The 15,318-nt window shown below is 35.9% G+C and overlaps 1 protein-coding gene across 6 annotated transcripts in view; it reads left to right on the forward strand.

Annotated features, from left to right (window-relative positions):
* Positions 1–8: 8 nt before the first annotated feature.
* The window catches only part of ADGB (androglobin), a 131,352-nt gene continuing 116,042 nt past the window's right edge, over positions 9–15,318 (forward strand). For 5 of the 6 annotated variants that reach the window (XM_069488829.1, XM_069488833.1, XM_069488830.1 and 2 more), the window contains exon 1: positions 127–201. In XM_069488829.1, coding sequence (XP_069344930.1) covers positions 128–201 — 74 coding nt within the window. In that variant the 5' untranslated portion in view covers position 127. Of the gene's footprint in view, positions 202–15,318 lie in introns of all 6 variants that reach the window. The other variant, XM_069488834.1, reaches the window with a different exon arrangement.

Consider the following 15,318-nt stretch of genomic DNA (forward strand, 5'->3'; position numbering starts at 1 on the left):
ACCCGCCACCCAGCGCAGGAGCCGCGCCTGCCAGCACAGCAACGGTCTCCTAGCAACGCAGACGCGGAGCCCCCAGCGCCCAGACGCTCCATGCTCAGAGCTCAGCCCTGCTGGGCCGGCCTCTGCCATGACCTCCAAACAAACCAAAAAGAAAGAGGTGCATCGAATCAGCTCGGCGCACGGATCTGATAAATCTAAAGAGTAAGAGACCTCTGCCTGCCCTACCCTGCCTTGGCCTGGCCCCTTGGGGGGCAAACTGCCAGGGCAGGAGTTTAGCGGCCTCCTCACAGCTTCTCTGTCCTCCCTGGGAAGCCAGACCCTGGAGGTGCTGGCTCCCTTTCCTCCCCCTTGCCTGTCTTGACCAACTTCTTTTCCCGGAGCCCTGGTTTTCTTGCTTTGGATGCTTGGCTGCTCTTCTGGCTCCTGTGAGTGAATCTCCCCCAACTCCACCCCCCTTAATAGCCCACTTAAGCAGTTAGAAAGGTTGTAGCTTCCTTAAGAAAGAGGCATGTCTCAAAAAAACTTCCAGTTAAGGTCACATCTGCCTGGCCCCAATAAGGAGAGAGAAGAGAGAGACAGAGATGTTTCCCTGGTTTGTATCTGCCCACTCCAACAACTAAGAACTTTAATCAGATAAAATCAGACACAAAGTGGCTTCAAAAAGTGAAAACAACATAAATATATAGTTCATCTTACTAATGTTTATTCTGAAGACCCATACAGATCCTAGCTCATGGAATCTTCCTGGTGCCTGTCTGTTCTGGGCTGGTGTTAGGTGTTATGTATTTGTATGCACCTGCCTAGCATTATTATTTTTTTCTTTGGTCTTTTATTTCCCCCTAGAGTTATCCAGTTATCAATAGCACAGGATTTGGGCTATTGTTTGAATTTCTAAAAGTTCCGAAATTCATTCCAGTTGTGAGAGAATGCTTCAAACACCCTAACCTCCTCTCCACTCTCTGGAACATGTCAGGCTTGTTCTCACTCCAAGGCCTTCACATCTGCTGTTTCCTCTGATGGAAAGCTCTTCTCCCCAAATATCCATATGATTTTCTCCCTCTTTCAGGTGTTCACCAAAATGCCATTTTCTCCTATCAGCTTCTTTGGCCACCTGAGTTAAAATTGAACCCTCCCCCCACTTCCCTGGCAAAACCAAAACCAAACAAAAAAACAAATTCCCTGTCTTCCTTCACTGCTTTATTTTTCTTCGTTGTTTTTTTTTTTTTTCCTCATTTAACATACTATAACTTCACTTGTAAAAAGTTATGTTTTTTTCATTTGTCTTCCCAATAGAATATAAGTTCTATGAAGGCAGGGATTTTTCCTTTTCTATTTTATATACTGTTGAAACGTTAGCATTTAGAGTGATTCCTGGGTCATACATAGTAAGCCTCAGAACTGTTTATTGAATGATTGAATGACAATGATTAAGAGATAGTAGCAGGGTTGCAAGAGAATTTTGAATACACCAAAAAAAAAAAAAAAACCCCAAGTCAATGTTGGTTATAATTAGTGCATGTTGAAGGCTTACAACTCTTTTGGAGCTTGGGGAAAATTTTCAACTTTTAAGAAATTTATATGCTGAAAAAGATGAGATTGTTAACTGCCCTAAAGATACTGATCAAACCAGATACCATAAAACACATTATGTGAACTAGTCTTGTGATGGTTGTATCACACATAGAGATAAAGTTCCTGCTTGTTAAGAAGCTAACTCTTCCCTTGCTGGAATTTCCCATTTCCTTTTGAGATGATAATGTATTTCTAACATGTTTCTTTTTTCCAGAAAATATCTGAATTAAATTACACCAATAAAAATGTATGTATATATTTATGAAAAGAGAGGAAGGCCAAATAGTTATTTTTAAAGCTACAATTTTCTAGAAATGATTAAGCATTAAACACCAAATCATTAGATTTTGCTGTAGCATTAAATGATAGGATGTGAAATTCTTTATAATTCAAGTTTATCCTTCAAGTTTAACTGAAGAACTAATCATAGATACCAGGCTAAGTCATTGACACAAGACAAACAAAGTGTCACCCAGTATGAGTCACAGGGATCAAAGTCTAGCAAGGCTCTAGTGTGATTGTCATTTGAAATATACTGGGGTGATTTAGAGTAAGCTTTTATGTCATTTTATCACACCTTGTAAATGTGGTTACATATCCAGTAAATGCAACCAACTCTAACATGGTCCTGGATAATAGAATAAGAGAAACAAAGTCTTCATAGTTTTGAAAATGGCCATCCCACAGAACCTAGAGCTTCCATAAGTAGCATTTTTTTTTTTTTTTTTTTGCCCTATGTCAGACTGGGGATAAGGGTCATGTCTGTTTTTTGCCTAGAATGGTGACTAGCACATAATAAATACCTGCCATTTGTGTATTAAATGAACTTGTAGTTTTGTTACCTACCTTGTTTTTCATTCTTTGTGAATTTGATTGAAGATCAAGTCTCCTTCCCTTTCCTATTCGATCTGCTGTTGGCCAAGTTCAAACCTGAGATGTTACAACTGATTACAGCAAAATCATCTATATCATCTATAACTAAATTCATAAGTAAATATGATTTTGAATTAGCAAGAAAAGTCATGTCAGGTAACTGAGCTGTCAGTTTTTACATTAGATTAAACTATTTCTATAGTTCTATGTTCTCTAGTTCTCTGTATCGGCCAGTATGAAATCTCTATTCTAGAGTTCACACTGGCATCAATTCTCCTGTGACATTGGACAAGTCACTTTTTATTCTGACATTTGGTTTTATCTTCTTTACATGGAAGGTCCTCTAATTAAAATTGCTCTCACTCCAAAACTCCCTGTCCTCTGTTCCCTACTTTGTATTTTCCTCCAGCTCTAAACTTCCGTGATTGTATCAGATATTTTTTTAACTTCACTGGGTCTGTAATAAGAGAGGGACTTTTGCTAGAGTAAAATGTTTAAAACCATGATTTAATTGATTTTTCTTCTTTTAATATAACAACTTATAACAACTGTCACAGGTTATAACTCTTTATCAGTATCTGTCTTAGTTTGAGCTGCTATAACAGAATACCATAGATTGGGTGGCTTAAGCAACAAACATTTATTTCTCACAGTTCTGGGGGCTAGAAGTTCAAGATCAAGGTGCCAGCATGATTGTGTTCTGGTGAGGGCCCTCTTCTTAATTCACAGATATCCGTCCTCTTGTACCCTCATATGGTGGAAAGAGAGAAGACTAGCTTTATTTCTCTCCTTATAAGGACACTAATCCCATCACGAGGGCCCCACCTAATGACCTAATTACCTCCCAAATGCCCCATGTCCTAATACCATCCCATTGGGTGCTAGAGTTTCAACATATAAATTTGGGGAGAACATAGATATGCAGTCTGCAGCAGTATCCAATGATAATTAGCAATTCTAAACAAATTTAAATTAATTGATAAATCTAATTGATTTGAAAACTAATAGGCAAAGATTCTTTTACCAGTTAGATGCCACTGGAAGGATTCATATTAATGTGAAGACAAAAGTTTGCTCTTCTTAGAAGTACTAAAAGTGAGTTTTTGTGTAGATCATGAATAAATCAAGAGAGACAAAAGAAGATATATGATTTTAATATTAATAGTCCTTAGAAGTATCAATGCATATACTTTATGCACTAAAATATATGGAACTTTAATGGGCACTTTGAGATAAGGGCACAAGTTGGTGTTTATAGTCATAAAATTTTGTTCCACTTCTAACAGCAAATTCTAACCAAGATTGAAAAACAAGTAATCTGTTAAACTAACAAGAACCATGCAACCTTCTAGATTTGTAATGATGAAATATCACTAAACCTCTTTCAAAAACAGAATGTAATATATTTCACAATTCTCAAGTTTATCTTTATGACTGAAATGCACATGTAAATTTTTTAGGATTTTCAAAAAAGATCGACATATCTGTCTATATGAAATTTGAAAAGAGAACTATTATTAATACAAAAGATTAATTATGATAAATACCACGAAAGCAACATAAAATAAAGGAATAAATATCATACTGAGCATTAAACTAAGTGAATTCTTGGTTATCTGAGGTCCAAGAGAGAGCTGATTCAATAAGCCAGGCAGCAGTGGCTGGTAACTAATATGTTCCTCTACCTGCAGAGATCACAAAAGAAACCCCCCCAAAGAGAGCCAGACACGGTGGGCAGGTGCCCTTTATAGCTTTAGGCCTCGTGTCTTCAAGGTCCACACTGAAAGGCATAGGTAAGAGGTGGACCCTGGAGGAAGCAACCCGGGTCATACTGAGTTCTGTGATTTCTGCAGGTGTCCCTTGTGAACCTCAACAACTGAAGTCAATTAACCAATTTAAAAGGTCAACTTCAGTGACAGAAGCTTTCCCAAAGGAAAGCCTATTCTTTATTTTCATTTCCCCACTATATGTTGAGCATTTCTCATGCCTAAGTCACTGGCAGGCCCCAGCTAATAAGGAATTGTAAAACATGGAAGCTTCTATCAAGGGATTTGTAATCTGGGGCTGGGAGAGGAGGACTAACATTCGTATAGAAGTAACTGGGATACAGGGTAATGTCACGTTTGTCAAAGGCAACTTATTCCATAGATGGAATTATGTGTTGGCATGAGGTTAGACTAGAGAAATCCAGAGACTCCTAACATGAGGGCTATATGAGTTAGAGAAGAGAAAGGTCACTTCCAACAGGAGCTGATCCGTCATCACCTCTCTCCAATAGCCACTCCCCAATTGTGAAAGGCACAGGTGAGTGGGATGGTTAGTGTAGGCTATGGGAATGTTTGGGGCACAGAAAGTCATCCAGGTTGGCTTGTAAAGCATCTAAAGTGAGTATGCAGCAGAATGAGAGGAATAAGGAATTCACACTCTCTGTAGTGGGAAAACACAGATGGTTTTAAGTATGAAAATGTTGATTTCTGAAGCAACTGCATGGAGTGTATGCTGGATTAAGAATGGGCCATGGCCTTGAGATAATGGGGGGATGCCTGATTCTGGGCACTCCTGATGGTGGCGAGGAGCAGATGACAAGGGGGGTGGGTGTGCAGAGCAGATCTGTAAGCGGGTTGTGGTCAAGGCCTACAAAAGCCAAGTTTCCAGTCTTCAGCTGCAGTGTAATACATGATGATGACGTCCAGTCCATGGTGCCCCCATGTCTGAAAAGGAAAGGAAAGAAATGTATAAATGAGATTCAGGACAGATTTCTGAATGCCTGGCCTTATGTACTTTGTGTTCTCTTCAGGGCCTGGCACAGTGTGTGTTTAATAAACGCATGTGTAATTTAATTGAGTTGAACTAGAAACCCAGAGCGGCAACTGGACCATAAAACTCTCTGACTCAGAACCAGAGCGAAACTAGGAGAGCCCAGGGGGAAGAGGCCCTGTCACAGTCATCTGCAGCACCCGGGGCAACGCTTGGCACAGATTAGGACATTTTATAAATGTCAGTAGCATGTTTTTAAGTATAAAAATCTCAGCCAAAAAGCTCTGTTTAATGAGGATAGGAGTACCCCTTTAATCTTAATAGGGTCTGCCTTTAGTTCTCCCTTTGAAATAATCTTAATCTGAGCATTTGGTTAATTATTTACTCAAGTTCGACATGATTTAAGAATTATCTCTGGTAGTGAAATATTTGCTTTTGTGATCACCCAATTTTTAGTTTGTGTAATTTTAAGTTTACTCTATGGAATTATTAGAGGGGTAAAAGAAGTTAGACTGAAAAGATTTAAATTTACAAACTCAGGGGATTAGTACTTCCTTGCTACCTAAAAATATACTCAATTTTATGCATTGAAACTAATAGCATTGTGCCAGTGCTTCTAGATGAGCAAACTAATAGTGCCTCAGTCTAAAGTGTTATTTAAAAATATTTTAATTCACTAATATTACTTTGACATTTCCAGGTCACAGATTATTTAAATCAAGGAATTAATTTAAATAATCTATAAATTTACTATGCCACCTAATGTGAGATAAAACTAAAAACTGTATCTAAGACAGATTAAAAATATGCCTTTAATATATTTGTATAATATGAAGATTGGATAGAAATATTACTAATCTTTCTCATTTTTATCCTTGATAAAGAAGATATAAACATGGCATCGTAAAGAAGTACTAGACTAGGTGCTTTGAAATTTTATTGTAAACCTTACTTCCCAGGGTAGATCCAAGCTAATTAATTACAGATTCTGAGGCTATAGCCATGCTAATTTATACAGCTGAATTAACACATGGAATATTTTTAAAGTAAATAAATGCTTATATTTTGTTTTTTCTTTTTTTCCCCTCCCTCTCTCTCTCTCTCTCTCTTTTTTTTTTCCCTTGGCTGATGTCAGAATGAATGCCATGGTCCAAATAGTTTGTAATCATTTTGATTCCATCCTTCTGACCTGGTGAATATCAGAATTTCACATATTACTTCAGTTAGGTTCTCAAAAAATCGGTGTGCATTTCTGGCCCCAGTTTCTCACCTTGCAGTCTCCAGTCGGGGTACCTGGCTTTCAGCCACAGCCTCTGCAGAGACTTGGGTCAACCCAAAGCTTCTCTTCAGCTTCACATCTTCAGACTTCCCGCAGCATCTGTTTCTGAGTGCTGCTATTCAAAAAATCCCACTTTTTGAGCATAGGGGCGTATTCGGGGGAGCTGTCTATTAAAAATCCGAGAGAAGGGCATGTGTCCAGGTGAGTTATTAAATTAATGACAAAGGCCACAGGTCATCAAAACCTTGTGGATATACCAGCAAAAGGAGAGAAAGCCAGAGGGACTGGGAACTGTTTTGCCTGCTTTTGCCCCCCAGTTTGAACCAGAGGCACAGTGAGAGTTTAACCAGGTCAGGTTAAGGTCAGGGGTGAAGGCTGTACTGTTCAACTAACTGGCAGTGGGGCCCTTTCCACATACTAAAAAATGCAGATGAGCTAATTAGAAATTTGAGACAAAGCCACATGTTTAGCTCACCTTTGGTCAAGGTCCAGGAAGAATTTGGGGACTAGTTTGTACAACAAAGAATGACCTTATGAGAAAAATAGTTGTGAGTTATTTCAAAAGGGGGTTATTTTGAGCCTGTGCATGTACTAGCCTTTGGGTCCTGCAGACCTGTGGTTTATTTCACAGATTTTGGTTGAAGTCATTATGGATGCTGTCTCATGTATTTGCATGAGCAGCTTTGCTGCTCAAGGTGTCACATCCTGGGAAATGGCAAAGATTAAGATCTTGGTGGCCTTTGCACCTTGGCCTGGGACCAGCACAGCAGAAGCAGCCTGCCTCCCAGACTGCTGTCCTGGCTGCTTGTCTCTCAAGAGGGTGCAGGTGGCCACAAGGGAGCACAGGGCACTGCAGCTCAGTCTGGCCTCTCTGGTCCTTTCCTGGAGTTCTCCTATCCCTCTCCTCTGCCCCCTGCCTCGTTTCCTTTCTTCTACCTGCTAAATTAAGTCATTCTCCAGTGGTCTTATTTAGCTTCTCTCTTCTCTCCTTTTTGATCATCTAAAAAAATCATTCCTGATTTAAGACTTCTAAATTAACATCTCTGACCCTTATCATGCAGTTAAGCTCAAGTTTAAGTGGACAAATACGTGAATGCACTCTCCTACTCTCAATTAAATCTGTCCAAATGGAGGTCATCACTTTCTCTCCCAAATGTACACGCTTCCGTGTTGCTCATGTCAGAGAATGTTATTACTATCTTCCCTGTCACCTTAACTCTAAGGATCAGTCGTCCGCCCTCTCCCTCTCCTTTGCACATCACATGCAGTTGGTTTCCTTGTTCTTTTATTAATAATTCTCCACCTTGGCTCCACACTCATTTTCTTCCCTGCCCTCCTCTAGGTGAGGCCCTCATTAACTCCAGATTGAACCACTAAGAAAATCTTCCAATTCCCTTGCCTTTAGTCAAGGCTTTTCCTTATACAATTAACTTTGCATAAAAGTACTGTTTGTAATCTTCTTAGCATACCATTTGCAGATAGGGTGTTCCTGCTTTAAAAAAAAAAAAAGGAAGCATGAAAGAAGGAAGGGAGGGAAGGAGTGGGGAGACGCAGAGAGAGAAACAGAGAGAGAGAGAGAGCGCCTTACTAGCTCTTAGCAATAAGCTCAGCAACCGGCTTCAGCTCCCTCCTACTCTCTGTATCAGCCAGATACTAACGTGCTGTTTACCATTCTTCCCTTTTCTACCTCTGCACATTTTCCCATCCTTTTCTTTATGTTTTATAGTGGCTTTCATGCTACCTCCAATTCCATCTACATCTAAAGGCCTTCTTTTCCATGAAGCCAACATTGACTTTCCAAGTTGGAAGCAATTTCTCTCCCTCTTCTGTGCTAATAACGCACTTTGTCTTTAAATTCATTATCACCCTCTTTGCTTTTGCCTTTGTATCTTAGTTATAGCATGCATTTATTCTTAGTAATTTTAAGTTATTTGAGAATAGAAACTGAATCTTGTTAATCTTCGCAGTCACCCAACCAAGCACAATGTTGAACTATTTAAAATGAAATGCCCATTTAAATAATTTTAATAAAAACAAGTAAATAAAAGGTCAACATAACAACTGACTTTAACTAATTTAAAACATTTTTTTCCAAGATTTACAAGTTGCTTCCCTACATATTTAATTTCTAAAGAGTATAACTCAGAATGCCCCTAACCCAAATTAAGTCAATTGTGTAATTCTATTCATATTCTGATTCCTGCAGGGTGTTAGCTGACACTACTTAAGAAAGCATGCTGATTGCACATTGCATAAATAAACTGCCTCCCACTACGAATAAAATCAGGTCCTTACACTGAACAGCATGCGTTAAGAAAACAATGGCAAAACTCCAGACCCTCATTTTATAGAAGTTTTAACATCCCTACAGTGAACCTGCTTCCATAAAATAATCTAATTAAAACAAATATGTGAATATGTCCGCGTGTGTGTATGTGTGTGTGTGTGTGTATAAACCAGATTCAGTGGGCTTTTTATTGCATGAAAGTCTGTAATGACTTTATGCCTTTGTGCCAGCTAAAGTTTTCCTTGAAGGTTTTTAACGCTTGTGCATTTTTTGTTGTATTATATAAACTTGCTAATTGACTTAAGAATTTTTTAAAAAATCATTTTGTCATCTTTAAGTATGTGATTGATAAGCGCTTTTAAGTTTAAAAAAGTAAACTTATTAGTGTTTTATTAATAACAGGATTATAAAATATATTTTAATAAAATTATGAGCCACTTTCGTTATGTATAAAGACAGTTTTGACATTTTCCGAACTCCAAATTATTCAGAGTATTTAATTTACCAAGAATAGATACATATGAAAGACATTATTTATAGACAAAATATGGTTCATTGCATATGATTAGATAATCAAATATAAAATAGAATGTAGATTTAAACTTAACTGTATATTAGGAGTTTAGGAATGGGTAATATTGCTATTATGAAGTAATGTTTGCAATTTCCTGAATTTGCCTTTAAAAATTCCCAGGCTGTTTTTTTTTTTTTTTTCTCTTCCTTCTTTCCATCCTTTCTTCCATCTTTCTTTCTTTCCTTTCCTTTTCCCTTCCTCCCTTCCTTTCTTTCTTTCTATTTTAAACAGGTTTATTGATAACATAAAATTGACATGTAGTAAATTGCACATATTTAAGGGGTGCACTTTGATTAAGTTTTGACATGCATCCACGCACACAAAACCTTCACCATCATCAAAATAATAAAGTGACCTGTCATTCAAAAAACGTTTTCCTCTGCTCTTGGTGATCACTTCCTGACCCCAGTCCCCAGCAATCGCTGTTTTATTTTCTGTCACTTTATTAGTTTGTATTTTCTAGGCTTTATATAAATGAACTCATACCTATGTAGCTTTTGTGTGGCTCCTTACACTCATAATTATCTTATTTTTATTGATATATAACAATTATACATATTTATGGGGTACATGTGATATTTTGATACTTGTATACAATGTGTAATGATCAAGTCAGGGTATCCATCATCTCAAACATTTATCTTTTCTTTTTGTAGGGAGCATTTCAAATCTTCTCTTTCAGTTATTTTGAAATACGCAATAAATTATTGTTAAATATAGTCATCCTACTGTGCTATTGAATACTAGAATATATTCCTTCTATCTAACTGTATTTTTATATCCATTAACCAGTCTCTCTTCATCCCCCTCCCCTCCTACCCTTTCCAGACTCTGGTAACCATTATTCTAAGCTCTACCTCCATCAGATCAGCTCTTTTAGCTCCCACCTATGAGTGAGAACATGAGATATTTGTCTTTCTTTGCTCTGCTTATTTCACTTACCATAATATTCTCCAGTTCCATACATGTTTCTGGAAATGACAGGATTTCATTAATTTTTGTGGCTGAATAATATTCCATTGTGTATATATACCACATTTTCTTTAACCATTTATCCATTGGTGGACATTTAGGTTGCTTCTATATTTTGGCTATTGTGAACAGTGCTGCAGTAAACGTGGGAGTGCAGATATCTCTTCGTTATACTGATTGCTTTTCTTTTGGATATATACCCAGAATTGCTGGATCCTATGGTAGTTCTACTTTAAATTTTTTGAGGAAATTCCATATTGTTTTCCATAGAGGCTGGACTAATTTATATTCCTACCAACAGTTTACTAGCCTTCCCCTTTCTCTACATCCTCGCCCTGAGCATTTCAGATTGATTAAATTTTTAAAAAATTCTACTTATCTCTTTTGTTGGCTTTTAGCTGTATCTATTTCTTTTGTTATTTTGGAGGTTGCTTTGTAGTTAATAGCACACAGTTTGAACTTAACACACTGTACCTGCTTACAACATTGTATCAATTCACATACAATATAAAAACATAATAGTATACTTATCCATCACCACCAACATTTTGCTGTTGTTGTCAAACATCTGATTTATATATTATAAACTCCATATTACATTATTTGTCTGTTTGTATAAGTAGTTATCTCTATTATAAATATATTTTTAAAATAAAATAACTTGTGTATTTAGCCCTGTAGTTACTACTTCTAATTTTCTATATTTCTTTGTGTAGATCTGTATTTCTGCCTAAAGGTATCATTTTTCTTCTGCCTAAAGGACTTCCTTTATCTTTTTATTGTGTTAAATATTTTCTGCTGATGAATGCTTTTAGCTTTTTTATGTCAAAAAAGTGCTTATACTCTTTTATTTTTAAAAGACATTCTCAATAGTTGTCGAATTGTAGCTTGACAGATTTTTTTTCTCTTTCAGTTTTTTAAAGATGTTGCCCATTATTTTTTCTCTTGAATTGTTTTTAATGGGAAATTTGCTTTCTTCCATTTCTTGTTAATTTGCATATAATGTTTTTTCCCTCTAACTTCTCTTAAAATCTTTTTTACCACTGCTTTTAAGTTATTTTCTTATGTTGTAACTTGGCATGGTTTTCTTCATGTTTCTTGAGTTTGGGTTTCATTTAAATTCTTCAATCTGTGGGTTTGTAGTTTTCATCAAAATTTTTAAAATATAGACCATAATTTCATCAAATACATTTTTTCTGTCTTTAATCCCTCCTTTTGTGATACGAGTTACACTTACTTTAGGCTGCTTGAAGCTGTCCCAGAGTTCACCAGCACTCTGTTTATTTACAATTATTTTTTTCTTTTGAATTATTTCTTACCTTTTTAAATTTATTAATCTCCTTCAATTTCTAATCTATCATTAATACCCTTTGTGTATTTCTTCTCTCAGACAGTTTAGTTTTCATTTCAGGTATCCAATCAACTCTTTTGTCTTCCTTGTCTCTACTTAACATGTTGAAAACATGGAATGCAGCTATAATAACTATACTAATATGATTATTAATTTTAATATCTGTGTCAGTTTTGAGTCTAATTCAATTTTTTTCTCTCTCTCCATTAGTCGCATATGGTTGTTTCTTCTCATGCCTGGTAATTTTTGATTGCATGACAGACATTGTGATTTTACCTGGTTGAATGTTGGATATTTTGAAACCCTATAAATATTCTTGAGCTTTGTTCTAGAATATAGATTAATTGCTTAGAAATACCTTGATTCTTTCAAATTTTGCTTTTAAGATTTGTTATGTGGGACCAGAACCATGTTTAATATAGGGCAAATTATTCTCCCTGACTGAGGCAAAATGTTTCTGAATACTTTTCCCAGTTGCCATGGGACTGGGAGCAGAACTAGTTGTGGCCATGTGTGAGTCCTCCAGTTCTTTGGGGTATTTATTTTTATCCCTCTGGCTTTGGGTAACTTCCTCATGCACACGTGCTGATAAGTACTTTGTTAAATATTCATGGGTGACTCTCTGAAGATCTCAGGAGTTCTCTCTTTGAAGCTCTCTATTTCAGTACACTGTCCTGCAAACTCTAGCTACCTTGGTCTCCCCCAAACACTGGTCTTCTCCTCTACTCAAGCAATCTTCAGGGATAAGCCTGGGCTACCTCTCCCTGAATTTCAGCCTGAAAACTCTTTCAGGGCCATAAGCTGGGGCAATTAGAGGGCTCACATCATTTGTTTCTCATCATTCAGAGATCATTCATTGTCCTTCCTCACTTGATGTCCCTGTCTTTAAAATCAGTTTTATGGATTTTGTCCAGATTTATTGTTATCTCAGGTGGCAGGGTAAATCCAGTCTCTGTAACTCTGAAATGGAAGTGATATCTCTCAGGCTTATTACTTAAATTTGATACTTTATTTTTAAATATTAAGGGGATAGATTTTAAATACTGCTTGTAAATACATGCAATATTTACAAACCTGTATACACAAGTAATACATTGTAGGTATAGATAGAACTTTTTTCTTAAAAATAAAATACCAAATTGGATATAATTGCAATTATATATTATATTTAAAAAAAATTTTTTGTGATTTATCAAGGACATGTTCATACAAGAATTTTGATTGGAAGAGTGTGATTTTCAGATCTGATGAAAATTATCTTAAATCAAATTTTCTGTATTATTACTGTGCTCATTTTAAAGTTGTGTTTAAACTGCAGTGTTACTCAAGCTTCATATTTTAAACCATGAGTAAATGTTAAAAATAATATATATCTATGAATAAAATGTTATTTCTGTACATTGAGCAGTCAATGCTGACTAGAAAATCAAGTTCAAACTCTTCAGCGGAATCGTTGATGGGGAAGCTGTTTGCCTACCTTTTGTTTTTCTTCAATCTAATTTTCTCCTCCCTGCCATATACTGTATACTCAGGTGGTACTGAAGAACTCATAGATCTCTCCACCTCTTCTGCTGTTTCTTGCTTTTGCACTGTCTCTTATTCTGTTCTTTTTTTCCTACTGATGCCATTTCTCCTTTTTTAATCTGGAAAATTTCTCGTTATCTTTCAAGACATATCAGATGCTATTTTTTTGTGGGAACTTTCTCCTAATTGCCTCAACACTGGCACAATGTCCCTATTTCTGTCACCTGGGACTACTTTCATCTCTGCACATACCTTGTTATATTGAAGTTATCTGTCTACCTGTTTGCATTCTAAATAAACTCAACAGCAGAGGTACATGTTTATGTGTTTCTAACCCTATCATCTAGCAGATTGCTTGTCACAAAGCAGGTGTTTAGTAAATGTTAATTAGAAATAAGTGAACTGTTGGTTGAGTGAGATTCCTTTCTCATTCTGAAACTGTATTTTTCTAAAATGTTTTATTTTCCAGATATATTGCTTGATTTGATCCCAATTTAAAAGTTTTTGCTTTCCTAATTTTCCTTCTGCCTATAACATAGTTTACAATTAGTTCTTGCCTAACATTAGAGTTATACTCTCTGTTCTTTCTTAGTTTGGAAGTTTTACATTTTATTTCTTGGACTATCCTTATTTTTTTTTTACATGTGTGTTTATTTTTAAATACTTTCCTACAAAGTGTACAGTTATTCAGTATCATTACTGGAAAACAAAAACAGAAACAAACTGGCATGGTAGTGTCCCTTAGAATTCCCTTTCTCATCTCTTTTATTTTTGTTTGCTAGAGTTTTAATTATAGATTTTTAAAGCATAAAGTTATTGCTATTATTATGTTTTCAGGAAATACTTCTAAAAATTTTAGCAAAATAGTATATTGACTCATTTGCTTACCATTGCTACTTATATCCACACACTTTCATTCTGGCGTTATTTTCTGTCTGAGATAAATCCTTCAGTATTTTTTTTTTTTTTTGACAAGAGTCTGTTATGGTAAACTCAGTTTTAATATGTTTTCATTTCATTTAAGATAAATGTTTCTATATCACTTTTGAATAAGTATTTATGTGGGTATTGATTTCAAGATTGACAGTTATTTTACCTCAGCTTTGAAGATACCACTTCCTTGCTTTCTGGTATCTACTCTTGCTGTCAATCTGATTGTTTTTCATTTTAAGGTAATTTGACACTTCTCTGTGTAAATGAATACATCTACATCATTGATCTACCTTTTCATTTGATACATCTAGGTTCAGATTGCCACTGCTCAGCCTGCTATTTATCCTCTTTATTGCTTGATTGACTTTTTCCAATCTGAAGACACATCTTTTATCAATTCTAAACACTTTTCAGCCGTCCTATTTTCAAATATACCCCCCACCCCAACATTCTAATAATTTTGTTTTTCTGGATCTCCTATTAAGCATATGTTTGAGTTTTCCAATCTATTTACTTGTCTATTTTATATTTTATATCTCTTTATCTCTCTATGAAAATACTAGATTTTTAAAATTCTACCTCCTAAATCACTAGCTCTCTTCTTACTTCAGCTGTATTTTATCTACTCTTTATGCCATTTTATCAAGTCTTTACTTCATATCTGAAATTTTCATTGCTAAAATTTTTTAAGATTTCTTTTTCCATATCTATTTTTTTGTTTAATATTTTCCTTGTTTAATTGCAAGGTAGAAACTTACCCCTCCTTTATCTTCTTGAGAATTCAAAATGCACTCATTCTAAAAACTGTTGAAGTTTGTCATATTACTTCTCTTTCCTTGGGTATGAGTTCTTTCTGCTGATATATTTACTGACTGTATTTCATAGTTTTAAGTTTTTGTTTTCCTTTGTAATTTCAGTTTTTTAGTTCATCTTTCATAGATGCTCTAAACTCACGCATACTATTCTGTGCTATGGAGTTTGGATGGGCTTCCAGGATGTTCAGCTCCTTACCCATTGCTGAGTTGATATGCACTCCTGAAAAGGACAGGATAGCCACTACAATATTGAAATACATTCTCACCAGCTGGCTAATAGCTGCTTTTTTAAGCTTCTGAAAGAATGTTCCACTCCTTTTAAACTCTGGCCTCTCTCTCTGGAAACCCCAGGACCTACCCATAATTCAGCTAATAAATAGT

The sequence above is a fragment of the Eulemur rufifrons genome, chromosome 15 (genome assembly GCF_041146395.1).
Source record: "Eulemur rufifrons isolate Redbay chromosome 15, OSU_ERuf_1, whole genome shotgun sequence".
NCBI classification, from domain to species: domain Eukaryota; kingdom Metazoa; phylum Chordata; class Mammalia; order Primates; family Lemuridae; genus Eulemur; species Eulemur rufifrons.